Source organism: Leucoraja erinacea, chromosome 2, assembly GCF_028641065.1.
Source record: "Leucoraja erinacea ecotype New England chromosome 2, Leri_hhj_1, whole genome shotgun sequence".
NCBI lineage: Eukaryota > Metazoa > Chordata > Chondrichthyes > Rajiformes > Rajidae > Leucoraja > Leucoraja erinaceus.
In genome coordinates, this window is record NC_073378.1 from 113,311,596 (window position 1) to 113,338,218 (window position 26,623).

Here is a 26,623-nt window from a genome sequence, read left to right on the forward strand (position 1 = left end):
GCACATCATGTTGGTGGCAAAGCAAGAAATCTCAGCTGTTGGATCACTCTTGCTCCTTGCATCAGGACCTCATGGCTTCTGAACAATTGAGCACAAATATGGGAAAAGATGATTGACTAGATGTCTCTGTGATAAAATATGATTCAAACAAGCACCTAACATGGTTCGGCTGAGATCAAGAGTCAAAGGTGTTTCATTATTATGGTGTTAAAGGTGTTTAATTAATTATTATCATCAACCTTTCACCAACAGTGGAACAAAGAAATTCTTACTTGCAGCAGCATAACAGGCTTATAAATACAATACACATGGATAATGTATAAACAAAAAATAATCAATAAATCAATAACCCCAAGACTAGTGCAGAAGATAATTGCTTCACATAACTTCCTCAAGTTTAAGTTCAAGTTCAAGTGAGTTTATTGTCATGTGTCCCTGTTTAGGACAATTAAACTCTTGCTTTGCTTAAGCACACAGAACACAGTAGGCATTTACTACAAAACAGCTAAATGTGTCCATATACCATAATATAAATATATACACACATGAATAAATAAACTGATAAAGTGCAAATAACAGAAAATGGGTTATTAATAATCAGAGTTTTGTCCGAGCCAGGTTTAATAGCCTGATGGCTGTGGGGAAGTAGCTATTCCTCAACCTGGTTGTTGCAGTCTTCATGCTCCTGTACCTTCTACCTGAAGGTAGCAGGGAGATGAGTGTGTGGCCAGGATGGTGTGGGTCTTTGATGATACTGTCAGCCTTTTTGAGGCAGCGACTGCGATAAATCCCCTCGATGGAAGGAAGGTCAGAGCCGATGATGGACAGGGCAGTGTTTACTACTTTTTGTAGTCTTTTCCTCTGCAGGGCGCTCAAATTGCCGAACCAAGCCACGATGCAACCGGTCAGCACGCTCTCTACTGTGCACCTGTAGAAGTTAGAGAGAGTCCTCCTTGACAAACCAACTCTCCGTAATCTTCTCAGGAAGTAGAGGCGCTGATGAGCTTTCTTGACTCTCACACAGCATAAATGGTTACAAATCTGGCACTGTGTGCCCTGTTTGCAGAAACCAGACATTCTACTAAACTCCAAACGATGAACTGCCTTGGTTGCAAGAGAGACTCTGGGCTTTGTTTTGTTTTTAGCACAATGTTGGGTTTTTAAACGTATTGAGATTTTTCTTGTGCAACTCTTGAATACTGTGTTACAAACCCGTTGTACTGCTGCAACTAAGAATTTCATTGTTCTGTTTTTTTGGCACATGCGACAATAATACTCTTGTCACACCGCTTCATTATCTTTCTGTGATTAACTATACAACACAATTTTAATTCCAAGGGATTCAAAGGATCAACTAATCATAGCAATTCAGAGTTAGAGCGAGTACCTATAAGCTCACAAGATTAATTCCTAGCAGTTCACCTGCGAGCATTAAAACAGTCATCAACCTTTCACCAGAACGGAGCAAAGAGGTAAGCAGGCTGTAAAACTTAGCGAGCGAGTCAAGAGGAGTGAGAAAAATGTCTTAAAACCGGCTTTGGGAATTTAAGCGTAAAATTCCGCTTCATAAGCAGCTTTTGGGGCTGAGTACTCACACTAAAGCTAACCCGAAAGTCAAAGTTCAACCGGGCAAGCAGCTTATCCCCCTCCATCCCTTCCAATCTTGGCTAGTTACGTGCCAATTCTGATTTACAGGGACCAGTTGCAGTTCTCCATGTCCACCTGCGCTTGCCTTGATCTCCAAGACCTCCATTTGCAACTACAGTGCAGATTGTCACAGTGGTTGTCACAGTGGTGTAGCGGTAGCTGCTGCCTTGCCTTGCAGCGCCAGAGACCCAGGTTTGATCCTGACTACAGCTGCCTGGATGCATTTTGTACATTCTCCCCGTGACCGCGTGGGTTTTCCCCGGGTGCACTGGTTTCCTCCCAAATTTCCAAAGACGAACGGGTTTGAAGGTTAACTGGGTAGGGAGGAACTGCAGACGCTGGTTTACACCGAAGATAGAGACAAAATACTGGAGTAACTCAGCGGGACAGGCAGCATCTCTGGAGAGAAGGAATGGGTGACATCTTGGGTCTGAATAAGGTCCTCGGCCTGAAACGTCACCCATTCTTTCTCTCCAGAGATGCTGCCTGTCCCGCTGAGTTATTAGCTTTGGTAAAAATTGTAAATTGTCCCTAGTGTGTAGAATCGGGCTAATGTACAGGGATCGCTGGTCGGCGCTGACTCAGTGAACCGAAGGGAATGCTTCTGCGCTATCCCTAAACTAAATTTAACGACTGGCTTCTGTAAATTGCCCCTTGTGTGTAGGATGCAAAAGTGGGATAACATAGAAGTAGTGTAACGTTGATCGACGGTCAGCATAGACTCGATGGGCCGAAGGGCATGTTTCCACACTGTATCCTCCACCCTGACCCTCAACACGTGTGCCTGCAGGGTTGTGTGCCCAGTCCCTTCTTCTACGCCCTGTATACCCATGCCGGGGGGCCAAGTACAATGCTAACATTCTTCAAGCTCACCAATGATACCATTGTTGACGACTGGATAAACATTAATGATGAGATGATGTACAGGAAAAAAAGGTTGGGAGCCTTTTGCATTGGTGTCAGAACAACAACCTAGCCCTTAACTTCAGCAAGACAAAAGAGTTCAGTATGACATAGGGAAGCAAGGAGGTGAACACAATCCTACTATAGTGATGATCACCAGTTTCAAGGTTTGAGGCATCCATATTACCAGCAACCTAACTTTGCCCTTTCACACTCATGCGCTGATCAAGACAGTGCAATGCTTTTATTTTCTTAGGTTTCTCAGAACATTCGGTCTGTCCACAAGGATTGTCTCACACTTCTACAAATGCACTACAGAAAATATTTTGACAGGATGTTTCCAGTAACGAGTGTATCTAGAACCAGAGGGCAAGTTCATGTTCAAGTTCAAGTTACATTTATTGTCACATGCGTTAATACAGTGAGATTTGAGTTACCATACAGCCTTACAATAAAAAGAACACAATACACAATAGAGTTTAACATGAGCATCCCCACACAGCGGAATCAACGTTTCCCACTGTGAGGGAAGGCAATAAAGTTCAGTCATCTTCCTCTTTGTTCACCCGTGGTCTGGGCCTACTGAGGCCTCTGCAATCGCCGCTACGGCGGCCCAATGTTTCAGGCCCTCTCGCCGGGATGCTGAAACTCCGACGTCGTAACAGGAGGACACTCTCAGCGGCTTGGAGTTTCCGAATCGGTCGCTTCCTACCGGAGACCACGGCTCCCGAAGTCCACAGGCCGAGCTGGCAGAGCTCCGACACTGGCAACCCTCGGCAAAGGATCCCAGGACTTCGTGATGGTAAAATCAGCACTGCACGTGGCGGGAAGCTCCGCAGACCACAGCTCTACGGTGTTAAAGTCAGCTGGCCCAACACTCCGGAGCTCCACATGGTGATCCCGGTAAGGCATCGCCCGTTCCGCGATGGTAATTCAGTGCTGCTCCACCGCTGAAGCTCTGGCCAGTCTCCGGCAGGAAAGAGCTCCGGCAGGAAAGGCCGCGCCAATCCAGATGGTAGACAAAGGGGGGGGGGGGGGGGGGGGGGGGGGGGGGGGGGGGGGGGCGAAGATGCGGCTCGGAGAATAGACACATCCCGACCAGGAAGTGACTGGAAAACGGTTTCCCCCTTCCCCTCCTCACCTCCCCCACATGAAAAAAGGCTAAGAAACCTCAAGGAACATACTTTTAAAGACTAAAAATAACAAAAAGGGTGAAAGGACGGACAGACTGCTGGCGAGGCTGCCAGACACAATGGCGCCACCCGCGGACACATCCTCAGAATAAAAGGATGTACCTTCAGAATAGAGGTGAGGAGGAATTTCTTTAGACAGAGGGTGGTGAATCTGTGGAATTGCCACATACAGCTGTGGAGGCAAAGACATTGGGTATTTTCAAGGTGGAAACTGAATAGGAAGGGCGTCAAAAGTTACGGGGAGAAGGCAGGAGACTGAGGTTGAGAGTGAAAAGTAGATCAGCCATTATTGAATGTCGAGCAGTCTTGATGGGCGGAATGGTCTAATTCTGCTCCTACGTCTTATGGTTATCTCAGCCTGGTACGGCAATTGCCCTTCCCTTCCCGTGGACACTGCCCAGTTTATCCTCAATCCAGTCCATCAGGAGGACTGGAGGTATCGTCAAGGATGGTCATTCCCTTCACTCCCTCTGGGAGAAGGGACATAAGACAAGAACAGTTTCTTCCCCATTGCTATTGGACATGAACCAATCACCTCATTCACACCACCTTTCCAAGCCACATATTCTTAACTCGATCTCATCATGTTATTCTGTTGTTGTCCTTATGTTTTTTTGCATTACAATCTTGCATTCGGTTATTATGCACCTGTCACTGTATTTATTGTTGTATATATGTATACGTTTTACTCTGGGAGTTACATGTGGACACAAAGTGTCATTGCACCCTGGTGTATATGACAATAAACTAACCTGAATCAGGTACAGCCGTAGAGGTTTTATAGACAAAGATAAACAAAACCAACCACTTTGAAGAGGCAAGTTATGCCAGGTGGTCTACATACCTTGCATCTGGTGTTATGTTCACCAAAGGCTTGAATGTTTCCTGTAAATATAGCTCTGAAGACAGAGAACAAAGCAATTGTCAGATCCACTGCAAAACATGTCATGGGTTTCAACAGCTTAAACAGTATCTGTTCATAAATGTACAACCAGCACCTGCTCACAAGGAGCAATACAGTGAAAATCAATCTTACAAAGTGCTGAAGGAATTACCTAATGTAAGCCGTTCAGTTCATATTTCAACAACAAATTTCATTTGACCCAAGTACACGTGACAAAAAAGTATCATTGAATCATTATAGTTGATAAAAAAATGTCCAAGTTCTTATCCACATAAATTCTTTAGGAAAATAAAAGTTCAGATCAGCTTGTATGGAAATATGGAGTCATATAGCACGTAAAGAGGCTGCCCAGCCCAACGTGTCCATGCAATGTGTCTACGCTAGTTCCAACTGCACATGTTTGACCCATATCCCTCTAAACCTTTCCTATCCATGTGTCTGTCCAAATATCTTTTAAATGGTGTTATAGTATCTGCCTCAACTACCTCCTCTGGCAGCTCGTTCATATACCCACCACCTTCTGTGTAAAAATGTTGCCTATTCCTATTAAGTCCTAATAAATCTTTTCTCTCACACCTTCAGCTTATGTCCTCTGGTTCTTGATTACCCTACCCTGGGTTAAAGATTCTGTTCATTCACACTATCAATTCCCCACGTGATTTTATACATCTCTATAAGATCACCCCTCAGCCTCCTGCACTCCAAGGAATAAAGTCCTGTTGAAAGATTGTTAAGCTGAATTTTTACTACTGCTTCCTTCTTTGTAGAAATGGGTTAACTTGTTAACTTGTTGAATACATCAGCAATTGGTGTTATTTAGTTGGAGGAAATTTCAGTTCTTTGTTTGCAGGCGAATTGATGTACAATTGTAAAGACAATAAAATCTCCCATGCTGTCCAGGAAGTCGCAGGGCAAAGTGATGCCATTCACATTAACTGTGAAAAATTACAGATGAGATAAAGTAATGAATTCAAACCCAATTTCAAAACTCCAAGAAAATGCCAAGATATTTCCTCACAAACAAAATAGCAGCCAAAAACATATTGAACGAAACAGCTAAAGTGGTTTTAAATTAACTGATCTTCATCAATGAGCAAAGTCGCAATTGTCTGAAGAATGGTCTCTACCTGAAACATCACCCATTCCTTCTCTCCAGAGATGCTGCCTGCCCCGCTTAGCTACTCCAGCATTTTGTGTCTATCTTCAGTATAAACCAGCATCTGCTGTTCCTTCTTACACATGAAAGTATCCTGGCTTCATCTTTCCTTTAGCTGATGTACACCAGCTGCCAATGATGTATGACTGGAGTCTGGAGTCCCTTAAAGCCATTCTATTTCTCATCCAGGTTGACTCTGAAGTCTTGCTCTCGCCTATGCAATTTATTTTTGCTTCAAGAAAATGGAAATGTGAATCGAGCCACTGCATGTACTGTATATATTGCCATTGCTAATATCAAACGCTGGCGCCCATCAATATTATTTGAGGAAACAAATGCCCAATTACAGTCACTTCACCAGCAGGAAAATAAAAACAATGATCTGTGCAAAAGAAACTACTCAGAAATGGAAAGTATTTATTCTCACACCCATATGCAGAGAAAGGGTAGGTTTCAGAAGGATCGTACCATGCCATTTAAAGCAATGCTATGCTGTTCTTCCAAGAATAAGCAATGTTTTTACATTCAAACAAGTAACTAGAGTTTAACTACTCTGGCAAGGTCAGAGATTAACTGTTGACGACCTGCGGATTATAACTGAGGCCTTCCGTGCAAAGTGCAGTTGCTGAAGTTACTCAACGGTTAGAAAGATTCCAGCTTCTTTGTCAAAAAAACAGAGGACAAATGTGAGTGAAATTCAAAAATGAAGAAAGTGGCAAGTTTCTTTTAAACAGGGATAAAATAAATAGTGAGTTTAGAAACAAGGAACTGCAGAAGCTGGTTTGTACAAAAGGGCACAAAGTGCTAGAACATAGTACATCACAGGAACAGGCCCTTTGGCCCACAATGTTTGTGCTGAATATGATGCCAAGCTGAACTGATCTCTTCTGCCTCAACATGTCCCTCTATTCCCTGTATATTCATGTGCCTATCCAAAAGCCACTTAAACGCCACTGTCGTATCTGCCTCCACCACCACCCCAGGCAATGCGTTCCAGGCCCCCACTGTGTAAAAACTTTGCTTCACAAATTTCCATTAAACTTTCCCCCTCTCACCCTATAAACATGCCCTCTGTTGGATATTTCCACCCTAAGAAAAAGGTTCTGTCTGCCCTGCCCATGCCTCTAATAATTTTATATACTTTTATCAATTCTCCCCTCAATATCCGAAGTTCCAGAGGAAGCAATAAGTCTATCAAAACTCTCCCTGTAGCTGAAACCCTCTAATCCAGGCAGACTGAAGGGTCCCGACATGAAACGTCACCTCTCCATGTTCTCCAGAGAATGTGCTTGACCTGCTGAATTACTCCAGCATTTTATGTCCTTTTTAGGTCCACAAATGATTTTGTTTGTATCTGATAGCTTCTTTACAATGCCACATAGAACAATCGTGAAGCCTGCCCATTACTAAATTTATCAATTAGCTTGCAAAAATGTGTTTCTAAATCAGTTCTGCAGCAGTCCCTATGGTTCACAGGTGAACTCTGCAAATGTTTGTCTGTCTGGACTGCCTTAAATTTCAGGCAGGCTAATAGCAGCACAACAGCTGACTGAAATGACCCTGTGCTTTTGGGGAGGAGACAGTTGCCCACCTCTTTGCAGAGTGTGGATTTGCAAAGACAGTCTGGACAGGTTTGCAAGGGTCCCTGTCACAATTTATTCCAAACAGTTCCGTCAGAGGACTCTGTGATTTATGGACTGTTCCCAGGGACGCATTCAGGGACTGACATTGAGCGTTGCTGTAAGGTCATCAACTCGGTGAAAGACGCTCTTTGGTCTCCCGAGCGTTGTTGACCTCCCAGCGGATCAAGAAGTCCGTCGGGGAATGTTGCCGACTGGCCCGCTGCAGACTGCAGGAGTACGTGCTGAGGGACGCACTGAAGCTTGGTGCAGCCAACGCCAAGGCTCTGTGTGGGAGAACCACAGTCTAGGGTCCTTCCGCTGCTGGACATGGGGGGCAGGGTGTGGTGGAGTCGCCCTTCATAAATAAGGGAAGGGATTCCACGCCAGTGGGCCACATGAGTGGCAAGGGTGGGGGATAAAATTGGTGTAATTTGTGTAAACAGTATTGAATGTTTGTATAGCCTCCGAGAATGTCGCATTAAATTTTTGCATGGTTGCTGTATTGTATATATTTATTACTTGAATAAAGTTTATTTTGAAATTTGAAAACGAAATGACCCTGTGCTTGGAAAGAGAGATCACTGTCCTCGCTCACCCATGAACAAAGGCTCCTACAGGTGATGTATCATTTAAACTGAATGCAAGCCAGAAATAAAATAGTGGCGGCGCTGTGAAACGGCTGCGGCTCGCCTGCAGTCTGTCTGTTTTTACTTTTTTGTGGTGTTTTTTTTGTATTGTTCAGTTAAACATTTGGTTATTAGGTTGTGTTATGTGTGTGTGTGTGTGTGTGTGTGTGGTGGGGGGGGTGGGGGACAGAGCTTTCTGTCTCTCCCTTCGGGGGAATGCAACTTTCTTGTCGTATCCCCCTTCTCTTCCCCCGTCTGAGCTGAGGCCTAATGGCGGAGCTGGTGGCCTCCAACCTGCGACCGACCTCGAGGATCCGGAGGTAGAGCCAGCCAGGACTTATCAACGCGAGGCTGGCCGTCTTCGAGCTGCGGCGGCGTTCGGGCAGCGGCACGACTCGGTGCTCCGGTGACGGTGGACAGCGCGGGGCTGAGACACTCCTGTGAGGGCGGCCCGGCTCCCGGCTGGACGGCACTCCTGTGAGGGCGGCCCGGTGCGGGGCTGGAATGGCGCTCCCATGGGGGCGGCCCGGTGCAGGGCGGAGACGGTGCTCCGGTGGCGTTCTGGCAGCGGCGACCTGAATCCAGGGCTCGGCCGCGGGCCAGTGGACGACATCGTCGGGAGCTCGCGGGTCACATGTTGATGCCTGTTTTCCGGAGCTCCCGTGGCAACAACTGTGTCCGCTGGACTGGAGGGCGGCAGCTTCGACCACCCCTGGGCCGTAGAGCTTGAACCGCGGGACTGACTTACCATCGCCCAGTGGGGTATCGCCTCAGCGCAGAGGGAGAAGAGGAGGGAAGAGACAGCAACCCTAAGACTTTTGCCTCCATCACAGTGAGGAGGTGCTTGGTGAACTCACTGTGGTGGATGTTAATTTGTGTTTTATTGGTGTTGTTTATTATTACATGGGCTGCGGCAAACGGTTCTGGAATGGGATTCGCAAATGATTCCATTCTTACCTGGGGTGCTCCTCCAGGCCCCTACAATGGTATAAATCGGTTCGGGGGCAGAGAACGGTGCTGTCCGGTGGCGTTCTGGCGGCGAAGGACGGCGACCTGAATCCGGGGCTCGGCCGCGGGCCCAGTGGACGACATCGTCGGGAGCTCGCGGGTCACAGGTTGATGCCTGTTTTCCGGAGCTCCCGTGGCAACAGCTGCGTCCGCTGGACTGGAGGGCGGCAACTTCGACCACCCCTGGGCCGTAGAGCTTGAACTGCGGGACTGACTTACCATCGCCTGGTGGGGTATCGCCTCAGCGCAGAGGGAAAAGAGGAGGGAAGAGACAGCAACCCTAAGACGTTTGCCTCCATCACAGTGAGGAGGTGCTTGGTGAACTCACTGTGGTGGATGTTAATTTGTGTTTATTGTGTGTTGTTTATTATTACATGTATGGCTGCAGGCAACGACATTTCGTTCAGACCGAAAGGTCTGAATGACAAATAAAGGATTCAATTCAATTCAAATGATTCCATTCTTACCTCGCCATGATTCAATCTTGTGCTCCTCCAGCTCATAAATTTGCACCTACAATGGAAATATAAATCATAATCTATTACTAAAATATACCCAAAGGTTCCAATCAACTTTGCTCTTAAACGTGGCAGAGAACATGTAGAAAAGTGGTCACTGTCACTGTGGGACAACAGAACAGACTGACCAAGCAAACAGAAGTATAATTTGCATAGTTACGAGGGAAAAGGGACTGATTGACTTTGCGGCACAGTGGCACAGCAGTAGAGTTGCTGCCTTATAGCACCAGAGACCGGGTTGGTTCGATCATGACTACTGTATGCATGGAGTTCGAAATTTCATGTTGCACTATTCCAGAAAGCTTCAAGAACATGTGACAGTGTGCGGGATTCTTCCTGTGACTGTTTTTTCTCTGGCCGTGTCCGGTTTTGGCCTCTCACATTCCATAAGGGAAGTCGTGTCAGGTTTAGCGGCTAATTGACTTTGCTGTAGCATCGTCCACCAGAGACCGGGTAGTGTGTACTACTGTATGCAAGTGGAACTACTGTGTGGTACGGGCATGATCGTTGGTCGCCATGGTACTCAGTGGTACCAACAGGCCTGTTTCCCATGCTGGACCAACAGGCCTGTTCTCTAAAAACAATACTAAGCTCAGTTGGGAAGCTGGCATGCATCTGATGGGCTGATGGTTTATTGTGCCATAACGAGTTATTAACTTGCACAGCTTGGAAGTCACGCACTTTTCATTTTAAACTTTATACTTCAAAATGAAACAGCAGCCTGACCGGCATTGCTGACCCCAACATCTCAGTTCCATTTATTACATAGCCAAGGACACCCGGAGCTAATAACCAAATGTTGACTCACAAAACAAAATATTTTGCAATTGCAGTTTCTTTTGCAACCCAAACTTCCAGGGTAACTAGTCTGCCCCCTGTGTAGGCAAGTTGTGGATGCCTGGAGGTGGCGTGCCTTTGGATTTAGGAGGTACAGCGTGGAAACAGGCCCTTTTGTCCACTGAGTCCGGGCCGATCACCTCATACGCTAGCACTATCCTACACACTAGGGACAATTTTTACAATTTACAAAAGCCAATTAACGTACAATTCTGTGCGTCTTCCACATTGTATCTCTAAAGTCTAAAGAAGGTCATTTAAATATCGACACTGACACAATGATAGCACTGCTGCATCACAAATTTCTGTGAATTTATGATTAGTATTGTTATTCCTGTTTCTCTGTTACTGTCATAGTCTGCCTGGTCACTTCATACTTCGTAATGTAGAATTGCCTGGTTTGTACCAAAGATAAGACACCGTGCTGGAGTAACTCAACAGGTCAGGCAGCATCTCTGCAGGAAAAGGATAGGTGACGTTTCGGGTCGGGACCCTTCTTCAGCTTGAAAGTAGGAGGCAGAGGTGAAGAGCTGGATTCGAGAATAGACCAGGACCAATTAGGGCTGGCCACAAATGACCTCGGGGAGGGCAGTGCCCTGGTATTCCCACCGTTGACCCGGGAAGATGTGATCGCAAGAGAGATACAATGTGGGGAACTGTGGAACTGATTAAACAACGAGGGTGGGGAAAGGGGGCAAGTGGGGAGGGGAGGGTGTTAGTAAAAGTTACTTAAAATGAGTGAATACAATGTTCATTCCATTTTTCTAATTGCTCAGCATACCTGTGCCTTAACCTTTGGTTGTTTGTGTTCAAGGACACCGAATACCAACACTTACCCTGCTTACTCCCCTGTCAAGCACCTTGGGGCCCAACACTAGAACAAAAGCTCAATATATATGCAAGTAGCAAGTTGTTATGGAGGGTGAATTAATTAAATGGCTCTCCATGCCTGTTTTCTCCCCACTGGTGTTATTGCATGGTCAGTTCCAATTTCATTCAGACATTTCATTCAGACATCCCCAGTGAACGTGAATCAACTGTGATTGTACTCTCTCATGGAATTTATTAATTCTCGCTCCCAAAAATTGAATGCTGACAATTTGAGAGTACTCACCATGGGTGACTTGTAGTATCTATGCAGTATGTTTATGAAGTCTGTTATGGTTAACATTCCTTGGGGAAAAAGAGAAAGAAATATTATTACTTTGGTTTGCAGGATGTTTAGTTTACTTTAAAGATACAGCGTGGAACAGGATCTTCAACCCACCGTCTACACTGACTAGCAATCCCCATACACTAGCACCATCCTGCACGCTAGGGACAACTTGCAATTCTTACCGAAGCCATTTAACCTACACGTCTTTGGAATGTGGGAGGGAACCGGAGCTCCCGGAGAAAACCCACGCGGTCCAAGTGTGAACATACAAACAGACAACACCCGCAGTCAGGATCGAACCGGTTCTGTGGGGCTGTGATGCAACAACTCTAACGCTGCCATGGGCATGACTGAAAACTGCCGGCTAGACAGGGGAAGGGAGGGGTGGGGGGGGATCGATGAGATCCGGCAATGGTTAAACACACAAAAGAGTGATTTGGCAAGTTGGAGAACTGTGTCACTCAGCAACCACGCCATTATTAAGTTGGCATTAAAGCCATCATCAACAAAGCCAAAGACTGGTTTAAAACAAAGCACAGCACAAAGGGTACAAGGTAAAGTAGCACTACATGTCTTTTCAGACTGTGACCTGGCCAGGTGGACCACATCAGTCTCCATATTTCCAGGTACAATGCAGCCTTCCTTTAATTACTGAACCCAGCGACAATATATGTTCACAATTTTGCCCTGTCGAGTTCTCTTGCAGCATCAGATTAATATTCATTCTCAGCCTGGGAGCGTTCAATTCCTCAAACTGCTTTGAATGCCTTGAATAAAAATAGAGTCTTGAACAGAATAGCAGCCACCACTTGGCACCAGGGTCACTAAGGTTGTGGGAAGAAAGCTGTGCTTTTTGTAAGCCAATCTTGCACGGTATTCAGTTGATAATATACTGTTACTTCAGCACTTTTATTTTTAGGCTTAAACGACATAGTTTGTCGTTGCCACTCGCTCCCCTTGCATTCATATCACTCCAGCAGGCAACTCGACAAATGTTAGTGGGAGGTATTCAGAGCAGCACAGGAGCAGTGAAACATAGCACAGCACATGCCCTTCGGCCAATAATGTCTGTGTTGAACATGATGCCAAGATCATCTCTTATCGACCTGCATATAATCCATATCCCTCCCTATCCATGCACCTATGCAAAAATATTTTAAATGCCACTATTGTATCTGGCTTCACCACCACCCCCAGCAGCACGTTCCAGGCATTCAACACCCTGTGTTGAAAAGTTGCCCCTCTTATCTTAAATGCTATGCTCTTTCATTTCAAAAAGTAACATTATTTATTTACAGCAAGTCCTCAAGGTTATGACAGGGTACAGCTTCTGATTTCTCTAATTTCAAGTAACCCCTGCACTCCCTCTCTCTCCGACCCTCCCCCACCCAAGTCGCCCTGCAAGCTTCACTGTTTGCATCTACATATCCCTGTGTTATCATCTCTTCCACGGTCAACAATGGACCATTGTGGGCTCCACCTTTCCTTGTTCATCGGTGCTGGTTCTGATTTGATCTGAGTCTTTTCATGCCTCTAGTTTCCTTCTCCCCGCCCCCGGACTCTCAGTCTGAAGAGTTTCAAGCCGAATTGTCACCTCTTCCTTTTCTCCAAAGATGCTGCCTGACCCGCTGATTTACTCCAGCATTTTGTGTCTATCTTCGGTGTAAACCAGCATCCTACACAGCTTCTAAGAAATGCTTGTAACCAAACTGTTAATAAGTCGGAAATGGACAGAACCGGCGTGGCGGGGAGAGCAGCTGCCAGCCGGCTTCACTGAACCGGTGAGTGAGCGAGTCTGTTCAACGCTCCCTGTTGAAAGAATAGGATACAAATAAATAAGTGGAGCAATAGGATTATTCCAAGAGCTGGCACGCGATGGGACTATGTCGCCTCAATCTCTGAAATAATATGAAACATATATTCTCAAGGGATCAAAAGGGCACAGTGCAAAATCCACTGGTTGTTTGCAAATAATGATTATCCTCGGTCCTGAAACATAGACATAGAAAATAGGTGCAGGAGTAGGCCATTTGGCCCTACGGGACTGCACCGCCATTCAATATGATCATGGCTGATCATCCAACTCAGTATCCTGTACCTGCCTTCTCTCCATACCCCCTGATCCCATTAGCCACAAGGGCCACATCTAACTCCCTCTTAAATATAGCCAATTAACTGGCCTCAAGTACCTTCTGTAGCAACCTGTATTTCAGGTTGATGACCTGAAAAGCTCTTAAACAGGTTTGGAGAGAGAAACAATTGCAATGAAAGGAGGGTGGAGACGAGAGAACAAAAGGGAAGGTCCATGATAGAATGGAATAAAGATATTTAATGATAAAATTGGGAAATCTAAACACATGACAAATAAACATTGCAAACTGATATTGTAAAAATACTTTGGATTCAGAGAATCTAAATTGAAAACATTCATTTTGACTTGAATCAATAAAGCTCTTCTTCTTTACTCATTGACCTAGCATTGTGTTTTCATTTTGGTACCAAATATTTCAATAACAATCCATCATACACATTTATACAAAAATTCCACACCCTCATTGCAAAATATAATGTGAATTGATTTTGAATTGCAACAGCCACAGACAAGAGGTTTATGGACCAGACTTAGATACAGAGGTACAGCATGGATACAGGCTTGTCAGCCTATCAATCACCCATTCATCAGTTCTATGTTATTCCACTCTCACATCCTACACATTAGGGGCAATTTACATAAACTAATCATCACCTACAAATCTGCATGTCTTTGAGCTGTGGGAGAAAACAGTAACACTCGGAGGAAACCCACGCGGTCACAGTGAGAACGTTCAAATTCCACGCAGACAACACCCGAGGTCAGGATCGAACCTGGGTCTCTGGTGCTGTAAGGCAGCAACACTACCGCTGCGCCTCTGTGCTGCCCTTAGTTGAAAGATATTGAAACCATATATTTCATTACTGTCCACGGTCTTTTCAAAAGAGCTTACTGCTTTGCACAGCTTAATGCTGGTACCACCGCTGAGTCATAAGGCAGCTACCACAAATTAGCAGTGCCACTAATGCAAGCTTATTAAAGATTAATGCAGCGGAATCTACTTTTCCATTCCACAAAATACAGTAGCTAAAAAATGTCAGCATTAATCATTCTGAAAAAGAAATGAAACTCGAGAAGACTTCAGACAAGGTTTAAAAATAGCCAAGCACAAAGCAAGGAAAACCTGAAACTCTCTAGCTTGGTGAACATAAGAATGCATACAGAATTAAGCACAAACCAGGGCAGAAGCTCATCCAATAAATTAAGTTATCTATTGCTAAGGCCGCACCAAGGAATTTAACTGTGAATAATTCTCAACTACTGGTTATATTAAATGTAATGGTTTGAAAGCGACGCAGCTGGCAGAGCTGCTGCCTGAAGGCTCAAGTGATCTGGCTTCATTCCCAGACTTTAGTGCTGTCTGTGGATTTTGTACTCTCTCCCTAGTATATTTTCCTTAGGCACTGCAGTTTCTTCCCACAAATCAAGAACACGCGAGTTTATAGGTAACTCCTGACTGTAAAATTCCCCGTTAGGTTTAGGTGAGTGGTAGAATGTGGAGGGAAAAAAATGGGATTAGTGCAAATGGATCTTTAAGGTTGATGAGTATTTGGTGGAATGAAGGGCCATCTGTCTCCATGAATTATATTAAAAGATGTTGAGTATGAAAGTTACATTTCAGATTAAGCATGAGGGCGGACAATTCACAGCAAGGTTGACTTGACATCATTCAAGAGATGAATACTCCACTTAGCCTTGCCTCAGTCCTCCCAATATTTCATCTGCAAAAATACATCATTACCAGATTTGCATTCCTTTATATTACAGCGGCAGTTTAATGAGAACCACTGAGGGCACCTCATTGAAACATACAGAATTGTGAAAGACTTGGATAGAGTGGATGTGGAGAGGATGTTTCCATTATGAATGTGGGCCAGTCTAGAACTAGAAGTCATAGCCTCAGAATTAAAGGACGTTCTTTTAGGAAGGTGATGAGGAGACATTTCTTTTGTCAGAGGGTGGTGAATCTGTGGAATTCTTTGACACAGGACGGCAGGGGAGGCCGTCAGTGGGTATTTTTAAGGCAGAGCTAGAGAGATTCTTGATTAGCACAGGTGTCAGAGGTTATGGGGAGAAGGCAGGAGAATGGGGTTAGGAGGGAGTGATAGATCAGCCATGGTTGAATGGCGGAATAGACTTGATGGGCCGAATGGCCTAATCCTACTCCTATTCCTCATGACCACTTCTGCAATAAAGAACTAGTTTGCTTGTAAATACTTTTATCATCCATTCGTTGTCAGTATTTATTGTTTACCTCTAATTGTCCTCGTGAAGTTATTGGGATGCTGCTGTTGTTAAGGAGCTCAAGGATTTAGATCCAATGATGGCGGCAATGATGAAAAGTCGCTTCTAATTTCTAACAACTTTGCAACTTGAAATAAATTTGTAAGCGTTGGCATACCCATTCGATCGTTGCCTTTGACCTTCTAGGTAGATCACTTAATTTATTATTAATTAATTATAAATAATATTATATTTTAATATATTAAAATTATTTCACATGTCATTTATTATTTAGGCAAGTTGCATCATATATTAATATTATTACTATGACATCATATTATATATTAATATTAAGCTGGATAGCCAAATGTATTCACAGGTTCTCCCCAGCCTGACTTTTGTACAACGTGTAAGTACGAGTGAGGGTGTGGGAGTCCAGTGGGAAGGATTTGCCAGCAGATGCGGGGCTGTGGGCATCTTCTGCCGTATGGGAACTAGGTTCAGGGCCACATTGTTGACTCGAGAACTGTTCACGTTACCAAGTTTTAAAGGAACAGAACCCTGTCGCAACCTAGGGATGTCCTGTGCAGAACATTACCACAGACTTCATAATCGAGGGACAAAACACTGAAAAATCTATGAGACTTTACAGGGCACATTATTGGGTTCAAAACATGATTGCATGTGGATTTATTGATTTCAATCAGTAAAACTTCCCTCGATTCTGGGTCATCACAGTGGAAATGAAGACAGTGCACAGAGGAACAGCAGATAGAGCCTCTATCACACCTCTCGGTAATTGGGTTTGATCTTGATATGTTATGCTGTCTGCGTGATGTTTCCATATTCTCCCTGTGACCATGTGTGTTTTCCTTAGATACCTCGGTGTCCTCCCACATCGGGTTGATAGATGAACTGGCTGCTATAAATTGTCCTTAACCCTTAGTTCACGGAAACAGGCCCTTTGGCCTACCAAGTTCACGCATCAGTTCATCGATCATCTGTTCACACTTGTTCTCGGTTATCCCAAATTTCCCATTCACTCGCTACACACCAGGGGGCAATTAGCCTATATGTTCACACATCTTGGGGATGTGGGTGGTAACCAGAGCACTCGGAGGAAACCCACACGGTCACAGGGAGAATGTGCAAATTCCACACAGACAGCAGCCAAGATCAGGATCAAATCCGGGACTCCTGCACTGTGAGGCAGCAGCTCCATCAGCGATACCTCTGCCACCTAGGGTATGGGTATAAAAGGAAAATAAAGAGATTTGTGTAAGTGGGTACTTGACGCGGACTTGATGGACCAAAGGGCCTGCTTCCATGCGATGTTTGTGGGTTAATTGGCTTCAGTAATAATTGTAAATTGTCCCTGATGTGTAGGAGAGTACTAGTGCTACTCACCATCGAGTGGCCGAGTTCGGAGTGGGTGGAGCTGTGGTGGCGCTCAGCTGCGACCCGACCCCGGAGATTCGGAGGCTTACCGCAGGTCTGGTGGACAGTGACACCGGGAGCCCGCGGGTCCCTGCTGGGAGATCGCTTTTCGGGGCTTCCGCAACGGCGACTTCACCCGCCCGAGTTGTGGGGTTGAAGTGTACCTGGAGCGGGGCCTTACATCATCGCCCGGCGCGGCTTGGAATGGCTGCGGGACTTTGCTAGCGCACGCCGGGGGCTCCAACAACAAGACCCGGAGCGCGGCCTTGCATCACCCGGCACGGCGTTAATGGCCGCGGGACAATTACCATCGCCTGCCGGGGGCTTTGACTTTGACTCTGACATCGGGAGGGGAATGGGAAGTGCAGGGGAGAGAGAAGTCTTTGCCTTCCATCACAGCGAGGAGGAGATGCGCTGTGATGGATGTTTGTGTAAATTGTATTGTGTCTTGGGTCTTTCTTGTGTGTATGACTGCAGAAACAACATTTCGTTTGAACCTCAATGGGGTTCAAATGACAAATAAATTGTATTGTATTGTATTGTATTGTGTACGGGGATCGTAGGGTGGCACAGACTCGGTGGGCCGAAGGGCCTGTTTCTGCACTGTATCTCTAAACTAAACTAAAAGTCGCTACAGGCTCTGGATCACTCTTGCAGACTGAAGGAACATACCCTGCATCCAATCTTTATTTCCTCAAAACAGAGGATACCACATCCTGATCTCCCAGTGCAATGTATCAAATATCCTGTGCAAGTGAATAGTTGCTCAGCTTGGTACGACTGTTTAGGTTGAATGTGCTAGATCTTCTGTAACTGAACTGTAGATTGCCATGAAAAGAGTGGCTAGTGGAGATGGGAGAAAGTACCTGGAAGTAACGTAGAGAAATGCCACTTTGCAGTGCTGGGAGGAGTGCTGGTGTTGGGTTGTGAATTCCCCACTTGAAGCCTGTTGCCTGTCCTATAGTTATTAATTATATTCAAGGACGAGACTGACATCTTCTGAATAAAAAGGATTCAGGGGATCAAGTGAAAGTGAAGGATCTGCAGACGAGGCTGTATTTAGCTTAAACATACTCTTATTACTTATGTTCTTACAAGCCATTGTAGATCCTTGTCCATTGCAATCCTATTATTTCATTCCCGTTGCTCCTTTCTCAGAATCCCAATCCTCAACTGGAGCTGCCAATTTGTGGACAACAAACCTTATATTTAGAGATAGTTACGTGGATTTAATTGACTTCACCGTGTATGCAAGAGCTCAGCCTAATCTAATGGAATAACTTCATGGTAGCCTTTGTCTATTTGATAATATTACTTAAGCAGGCCATTTGATCTCTGCCTCATCCCAAGGAAAAAGCTCATTTGTCCCATTTGCCTTCAATGTAGCAACCTAAATCATACATGCCCACCAACTCCCCTTGATTCTTTTTGTCATTAACCTACAAAAGTTAGTTATTTACCATGGCCAATTAACCTACAAGCATATATGTGGGAATGGAGAAATATGGATCATGTACTGGCAGAGGAGATTAGTTTAGCTTGGTATCACGTTTGGTACGGGCACTGTGAGCCGAGGGGCTTGTTCATGTGCTGTACTGTTCAAAGAGCCATCTATGCATCTTGAATCAGACTGAAGAAGGGTCCCAACACCAAATGTCACCTATCCATTCCCTCCACAGATGCTGCCTGATGGGCCGAGTTACTCCAGCACTGTGTGTTTTGCTCAAGATGCCAGCATCTGCAGTTCCTCGTGTCTCTATGTTCTATGCCTTTCGGATGTGGCAGGAAACCAGAGTCGGTGAAGGAAACCACAGTGGTCACGGGAAGAATATACAAACCCCATCCTGACCGTACCCAGGGTCAGGATCAACCAGCAAAGCAGCAACACCAACTGTTGTGCATTGTACCTTAAGTCAGCAATGTGTAAAAATTACCTTCCATATGTCAGGGCCATCTGTTAATAGAAAAATAACCAGGAACTGATGGAGCTTGGTGGTAATGGTACAGTCATTCAACTAGCACAAGAAAACAGGTATTGATATCACATTCTTCAAGCACAAAGCGAGACTATAACACACACAGGGAAAATTATACCAACTCATTTTGCTCAAGGTCTGCTAACTTGATTGTTTTTTTCAATGGGGAAAAATAGGAGCATGAATAGATCAAACAACTCATTAAGCTTGCTGGATGCCAGGATTCCCCCACGTTATTAACTGATTTGAGGCGATTCCCTTGACAATCGAATAATTTTAGAATCAGAGATATAGAGGCAAACATCTGATTCAAGATGCATAGATAGCGCATCGAACAGCACAGCACAAGAACAAGCCCTTCGGCCCAACTTGTCCATACTGACCAAGATATCCCATCTACGCTAGTCGCATCTGCTCACATTTGGCCCACATCCCTCTGAACGTTTCTTATCTGCGTACCTGTCCAAGTGTCTTTTAAATGCAATTATAGTACCTACCTCAACTATCGTCTCTGGCAGCTTAATCCATTTAAGCACCGCCCTCCAAGTGAAAAAGTTGCCCCTTGGGTTCCTATTAAATCTTGCCCCCAACACCCTAAACCTATGTCCTATGATACTTAATCACCTACTCGGGGTAAAAGACTCTGCTCATTCCACTCATGACCTTATACACCTCTAAGATTACCCCTTAGCCTCCTATGTTCCAAGGAATGAAATCCTAGTCTGTCCAACATCACCCTACAGCTCAAGCCCTCGAGTCCTGGCAACATCCTTGTATATCTTCTCTGCACTCTTTCCATCTTAATCACATCTTTTCCATAGCAGGGTGACAAACACTGAACATAATTCAACAAACGTGGCCTTACCAATGCCTTGTACACCTGTAACATAAAGTCCCAACTTCTATACTCAATACCCTGAATGATAAAGGCCCATGTACTAAAAGCCTTCTTTACCATCCTATCTACTGTACCTCTGCTGTCACATTCAGGGGGCATGGACCTGCACTCCTAGATCCATCTGCCCTACAACACAACACTCCCGAGGGCCCTGCCATTCACTCTGAAGGTGTCGTCCTAAATGCAACACCTCATACTTATACGTATTAAATTCTATGTTCTCGATGTTCCTCCTTAAAAATATTAATCGACTTGGCCTCCACAGCCTTCTGTGAAAATGAATTCCACAGATTCACCACGTTCTGACTAAACCTTTCCAGCAAAGGTTTTTCTTTGCTCCATAGATGCTGTCTCACCGGCTGAGTTTCTCCAACATTTTTGTCTACCTTCGATTTTTCTAGCATCTGCAGTTCTTTCTTAAACATGCAATTAATGTTAATATTTGGCTAATATTAAAGCAAAGCTTACTCTAATTAGTTTTAGTAATTAATTCAAAATTAATTATGTTACTGAGAAGGCAAGTATCTTGAGCATAGAGGCTTAATTATTCTGGCTGATGATATTTTCTCTTCAACTTGCTGGAGTAGTACAAAACTAATTACAGCAAGCGTGTAGGAAGGAACCGCAGATGCTGGTTTACACCAAAGATAGACACAAAGTGCTGGAGTAACAGGCAGCATCTCTGGAGAAAAGGGATGGGTGACATTTTGGATCGAGACACTTCTTCAGACTGAGAGTCAGGGGAGACGAAAACTAAACGTATTGTTACCCTCTCTCCTGACTCTCAGTCTGAAGAAGGGTCCCGAGCCAAAATGCCATCTATTCACCTATCTCCAGAGATGCTGCCTGGCCCACTGAGTTACTCCAACATTTTGTGTTTAATTACAAAAGCTACGAACATGTATGGGCCACACAATGTTTTGAACCACCCTCCTTTCCTTGCTTAACAACTGAATAAAGTTCTTCTGTTTTGCCCCAACTGGCTTCCGTAGATCACTGCAAACTGCCAGCGAGAGTTTACCACACATTTGCGGCTGGTCTGAAATTATTTCTGTGCACAGAGTTAAAATTACTAGGTTCTGCTGATTTGCAGGTTCTGTAAAGTTGCCCCTAATGTGTAGGAAGTGTATGTGAAAGTGGGATAAGATAACGAGCGTAAACAGGTGATTGATGGTCGGTGTGAACTTGGTGGACCAAAGAGCCTGTTTCCATGCGGTATTCAAAGAATATGGTAATTCTGGAATATTACCAAGTGAATCAAATGTACAGTAAACCACCTACCCTACTTTATTTCAGCATATCCCAAAGACACGGGTTTCCTTAGCAGAGGACATACACATTTAAGGTCATCAGTAAAAGTCTGGGAGAGGCTTTATGAAAATATAGCGCAGTGGGAACCTGGAACTCTGCCCAAAACACACAGCAGAGGCTGAAACCCTCATCTTTTATTAAAATTACTCATTCTGCAGATGAAGAACCTCCATGGATTAAGAGATGCAAAAAAGAAAACAACAAGTTTGTCACCACAGACACAATAGTCCAAATGACTTACATGTTGTGAATTTTTTTATGGTTCTCTATCTGGGGTGAAAATGACGAATGGCATACAATGATAATTAACATTTAACTATGTACATTAGAACACAAAGACTCGATTTGCATGGAATTGGGGCATATATTGATCGCAAAGGGGTGGTGGAGTAGCGGTAGAGTTGCTGCCTCACAGCACCAGCGGTCTAGGTTTGATCCTGACCTCAGGTGCCGTCTGTACAGAGTTTGTACGTTCTCCCTGTGACCACGTGGGCTTCCTCCAGGTGCTGTGGTTTCCTCCCAAATTCCAAAAACGTGCAGGTTTGTAGGTTAATTGGCTTCTGTAAATGGTCTCTAGTGTGTAGCTCAGACTTGGTAGGCGAAGAGTCTGTTTCCATGCTGTATCTCTAAACTTAAAGTGGCGGAGTTTTGTACCCCACGATGGCCTAACCAGTGGACATTAAAGCAGCTACTGAAAGACACTGAAGAGATGTTGGGGAATTATTTTCAGAAGCTTCATGGAGTACATTGACTCCAACAATCAGCCTCCACCCCTGTCCCCCGACCCAACACAACAGGTTGCTGCCAGCATTTCACACGGCATGCCGCCACCAAATGAACAGCTGTTAGAACTGTGTCACATTCGGGCCATTGCTCAGACAATGTTAACTGCTTGCCTCAACTCCCAGAACACAGGTTAATGCCTGGATCACATTCTGACCAATATTTTTATCTCTTTTGCATTTCAGATTTGTTTATTGTCAAAGGCATCAGTGTGCAGTGAAATTCCTAGTGCGCATGATGCTCAGATTAAACAGGAAATACAATAAATACAACAATAAAACAAAGACAAATGCAAAACAGCAAAATGCTGAAAAGACTGCAGTGCAATCAGAGGTAGTGCCAAAGAAAAAACTCAAGGGACAGCACAGTGGATCAGCAGTAGAGTTGTTGCTTTACAGCACCAGAGACCCGGATTCAATCCTGACTAAGGGTACTGTCTGTATGGAGTTTGTACGTTCTCCCTGTGACCACATGGGTTTTCTCCGAATGCTCCAGTTTTCTCCCACATTCAAAGGCATGCAGGTTTGTCGGTTAATTGGCTTCGGTAAAATTGTAAATTGTTCCTAGTATGTGCGATAATGCACATATATGTGGCGATTGCTGGTCAGCGCGGACTCAGCATGCCGAAATGGCCTATTTCCACACTGTATCTCGAAAGTTTGTGGTGAAATAATGGAATAATCAAATGAGGTAGAGTTAAGAGTAAGAGTATGTGGAAGGAACTGTGAAAGAGGAAATTGGTTCAGGGGTCTGATAGCAATGATAGTTTTACCATCGCTATCAGACCAAAACAAAAGTCAAGTGAAATGAGTAAGATTATATTTTCTGCACAGTTAATATTATCAGCCGGAAAAAAACACTTCCATTTCCCAATTAGCCATAGACGACTTTGTTTTTGAAGTCCCAAAAATTAAAACCCTAGAGATATTGATTATCTAACCAGGACTTTGTCCACAGTAATAGTACCAGCCCCATTATATAACGAGAGAAGAAAGGCTAATCCAATAGGTTTTTTTTTGTAGTGATGATCTGTGTATGATTTCCAAATCCCTAACCGTCTCATACCAGCAAGCACTGCTGAAAGCACAGTCTGGAAAATGGCCCCTGGCCAGCAAGGAACCAAAACCAAAAGTGGTGTTAGAATGTAAAAAGAATGAAGGCAAAATAAACACTGGCCTTTCAGAGGTGTCAGAAACAGGAGAAACTATAATGGCAGGCCGCATAAATGAATATTTATTTGGCTTCAATGTAGAAAATACAATAAACACCCCATAAATAATAGCCGACCAAATTTCTCATGTCACATACTAAATAACTGCAGGGTGGGAAACGTATATCATTATAGACTATTGTTGAGAAGTCAAAACATGTATTACTTTAGTTTTGAATGCTAGTGAAAAGTACGAACAGGCCCTTCTGCCCACACTGTGCCGAAGATGTGGCCAAGATAAACTAATCTCAACTGTTTGTCCCTCCATTCACCATTAATCAACGAGTTAGACGTATGAGGCACATTAAACAAGGGAGGTGCTGATGTAGTCTGGCTGGAACACCTCTACCGTGCTGAGGCCTGGAGCCAGTTCTCGGACACCTCCTCATACCTTCCCTTGACCCCACAGACGGATATCAGGCCTCATCTCCCACACCGTTTCTGATCTCATCCCCTCCACAGCCACCGACTCTATCATTCCCTAGCCCTGCAACACCTGGTTCTATCTGCTTCCCAAAATCCACAAACAGGACTGACCAGACACACCTACTGTTTCTCATTGTTCCTGCCCACAGAACATCTCCAAATACGCTGATTAAATCCTCTTTCCGTCTGACCAGTCCCTTCTGATCTACATTCAAGACACACACACACACACGCCCTTCAACAACATTCCATTTTTAAGCTCTCATTGCCTCCTCTTTACTGTCGACATCCAGTCCCTTTACACATCCATCCTCTACCAGGAAGGTCTCAAGGCCCTCCACTCTTCTTTGAACAGAAACTCAATTAATTTCCCTCCTCTAACACTCTCCTCCACCTGGCAGAACTTGTCCTCAACCTCAACTTCTCTTTTGACTCCTCTCGCTTTCTTCCAGTTTAATGTGTACCCATGGGCACTCGTATGAGCTCCAGCTATGCCTGCCCTATTGTGGTTACGTCAAACAGTCTTTCTTCCAAACATACACTGGCATCATCCCACAACTCTTTCTCTGTCACACTGACGACTGTATCAGGGCTGCCTGCCTTCTGCACTGGTGCAGAACTCGTTGATTTCATTAACTTTACCAATAACTTCCACCCTGCCCTTAAATTCACTCTGACCCCTCTGTGCTCTTTCTTGATCTCTGTCTCCATCATAAGGGACAGAATGTCGACTGACGGCTGCTACAAACCTGCCAACTCCCACAGTTATCTGGACTACACTTACTCCTACTCTGCCTCTTGCTAAGACTCTATCCTCCACTCATCATTTCTCAATCACTACTCCCAAGATGAAGCTTTCCATTCTTACACATGTCCTTTCTTTAGTAAACGTGGATTCCTCCCTGCTGTCATAAATGGATCCCTCACCTGTGTCTCTTCTGTATCCCGTAGTTCTGCTCTCACTCCCCATCCCCCCTGATGGAACAAGGATAGAGTTCCCCCTGGTCTCACCTTTCACCCCATCAGCTTCAGCACCAACACATCATTCTCCGACATTTCCGTCAGTTCCAAACTGATCCCACCAGCAGTCACCTTCCCGTTCCCACTCCTCCCCAGGTACCATCCCTGTCCTTGTACCTCCTCCCTCACTTCCATCCATAAAGCATTCCTTCTACACAAGACAGAGGTTCACATGCGCCTCCTCTAACTTCACCAATTCACCCAGTGTTCCCGATGTGGCCTCCTTTACATCGGCGAGGCCGTGCAGACTTGGCACTGTTTCGCAAAACACTTGCGCTCAGTCTGCCAAGGTCTACTGGACCTCCCGGCTGTGAACCATTTTAAGTCATCCTTCCCATTCCCATATTGACCTTTCTGTCCTGGGTCTCCTCCATAGCCATGTAAACTGGAGGAGCAAGCAGCACCTCATATTCTGCTTGGGCAGCTTACAACCAAACAATATAAACACTGAATTCTCCACTGTTAGATAACACAACCCCCTTTTTTTCCCCACCCTCCCTTTCTCCCCTGCGCCCCACCTGGACTCAGACTTTCTCCCCTTCCACCTACATCCCTTCCTCTAGCGTCACAATTTGCAACTTTTCAGTCCTTTTGTACCCACATTTTGTCTTTATATCTCTGGCCTTTGTCAAACCATCTACCTATCAAATCCGGTGGGCGGCTCGACTCACGTCGCAGCGGCCTCTGCAGTCCGTCTGTCTGTCTTTTTGTTGTTTTATTGTCTCGTTTGAATGTAGTTTTTATTATTTATTTTGTGTATGTGTGTGGGGCGCGGGGGGCGGGGGGTGGCGGACACTTTTAAAAATCTATCCCCTGCACGGAGAACCTGACCTTTTCTCTGTCGGGTCTCGTTTGTCGTTGGGGCCTAGCACCGTGGAGCGGCCTCCAGCAGGAACGACCTGGGGCTCCAGTCGCGGAGCCTGCGGACCTACTCACCATCGCGGAGCTGGCCAAGTTCGGAACGGGAGGAGCAGTGGTGGCGCTCAGCTGCGACCCGACCCCGGGGATTCAGAGGCTTACCGCAGGTCTGGCAGACAGGAACACCGGGAGCCCACGGGTCCCTGCTGGGAGATCGCTTTTCGGGGCTTCCGCAACGGCAACTTCACCCGCCCGAGTTGCGGGGTTGAAGTGTACCTGGAGCGGGGCCTTACATCATCGCCCGGCGCGGCTTGGAATGGCTGCGGGACTTTGCGAGCGCACACCGGGGGCTCCAACAAGACCCGGAGTGTGGGCTTGCATCACCCGGCGCGGCGTTAATGGCCGCGGGACAATTGCCATCGCCCGCCGGGGGCTTTGACTTTGACTGACATTGGGAGGGGAATGGAAAGTGCAGGGGAGAGATAAGTCTTTGCCTTCCTTCACAGCGAGGAGGAGATGCGCTGTGATGGATGTTTGTGTAAATTGTGTTGTGTCTTGGTTCTTTCTTGTGTGTATGACTGCAGAAACAACATTTAGTTTGAACCTCAATGGGGTTCAAATGATAAATAAATTGTATTGTGTAATGTGTAATCCCACCCCCCTCACCTGCATCTGCCTATTAGTTGCGAGGCTTTGTCCTGCCCCTACTCTCTTGCAGCTCTCTTCTCCACCAACCTCCCCATAATGTCTGAAGAAGGGTCCCGAACCGAAACGTCATCTATCCATGTTCTCCAGAGATGTTGCCTGACCTGCTGAGTT

At 45.3% G+C, this 26,623-nt stretch overlaps 1 protein-coding gene across 6 annotated transcripts in view; it reads right to left on the reverse strand.

Moving 5' to 3' along the window:
* Window positions 1-26,623, reverse strand: part of LOC129714375 (5'-AMP-activated protein kinase subunit gamma-2) — a 376,688-nt gene that overhangs the window by 18,597 nt on the left and 331,468 nt on the right. For all 6 annotated transcript variants that reach the window (XM_055663955.1, XM_055663941.1, XM_055663949.1 and 3 more), the window contains 3 exons: window positions 11,529-11,587; window positions 9,527-9,572; window positions 4,588-4,642 (listed from right to left, as the gene is read on the reverse strand). In XM_055663955.1, the coding sequence (XP_055519930.1) occupies window positions 4,588-4,642; window positions 9,527-9,572; window positions 11,529-11,587 (160 nt within the window). The remainder of the gene's footprint in view (window positions 1-4,587; window positions 4,643-9,526; window positions 9,573-11,528; window positions 11,588-26,623) is intronic.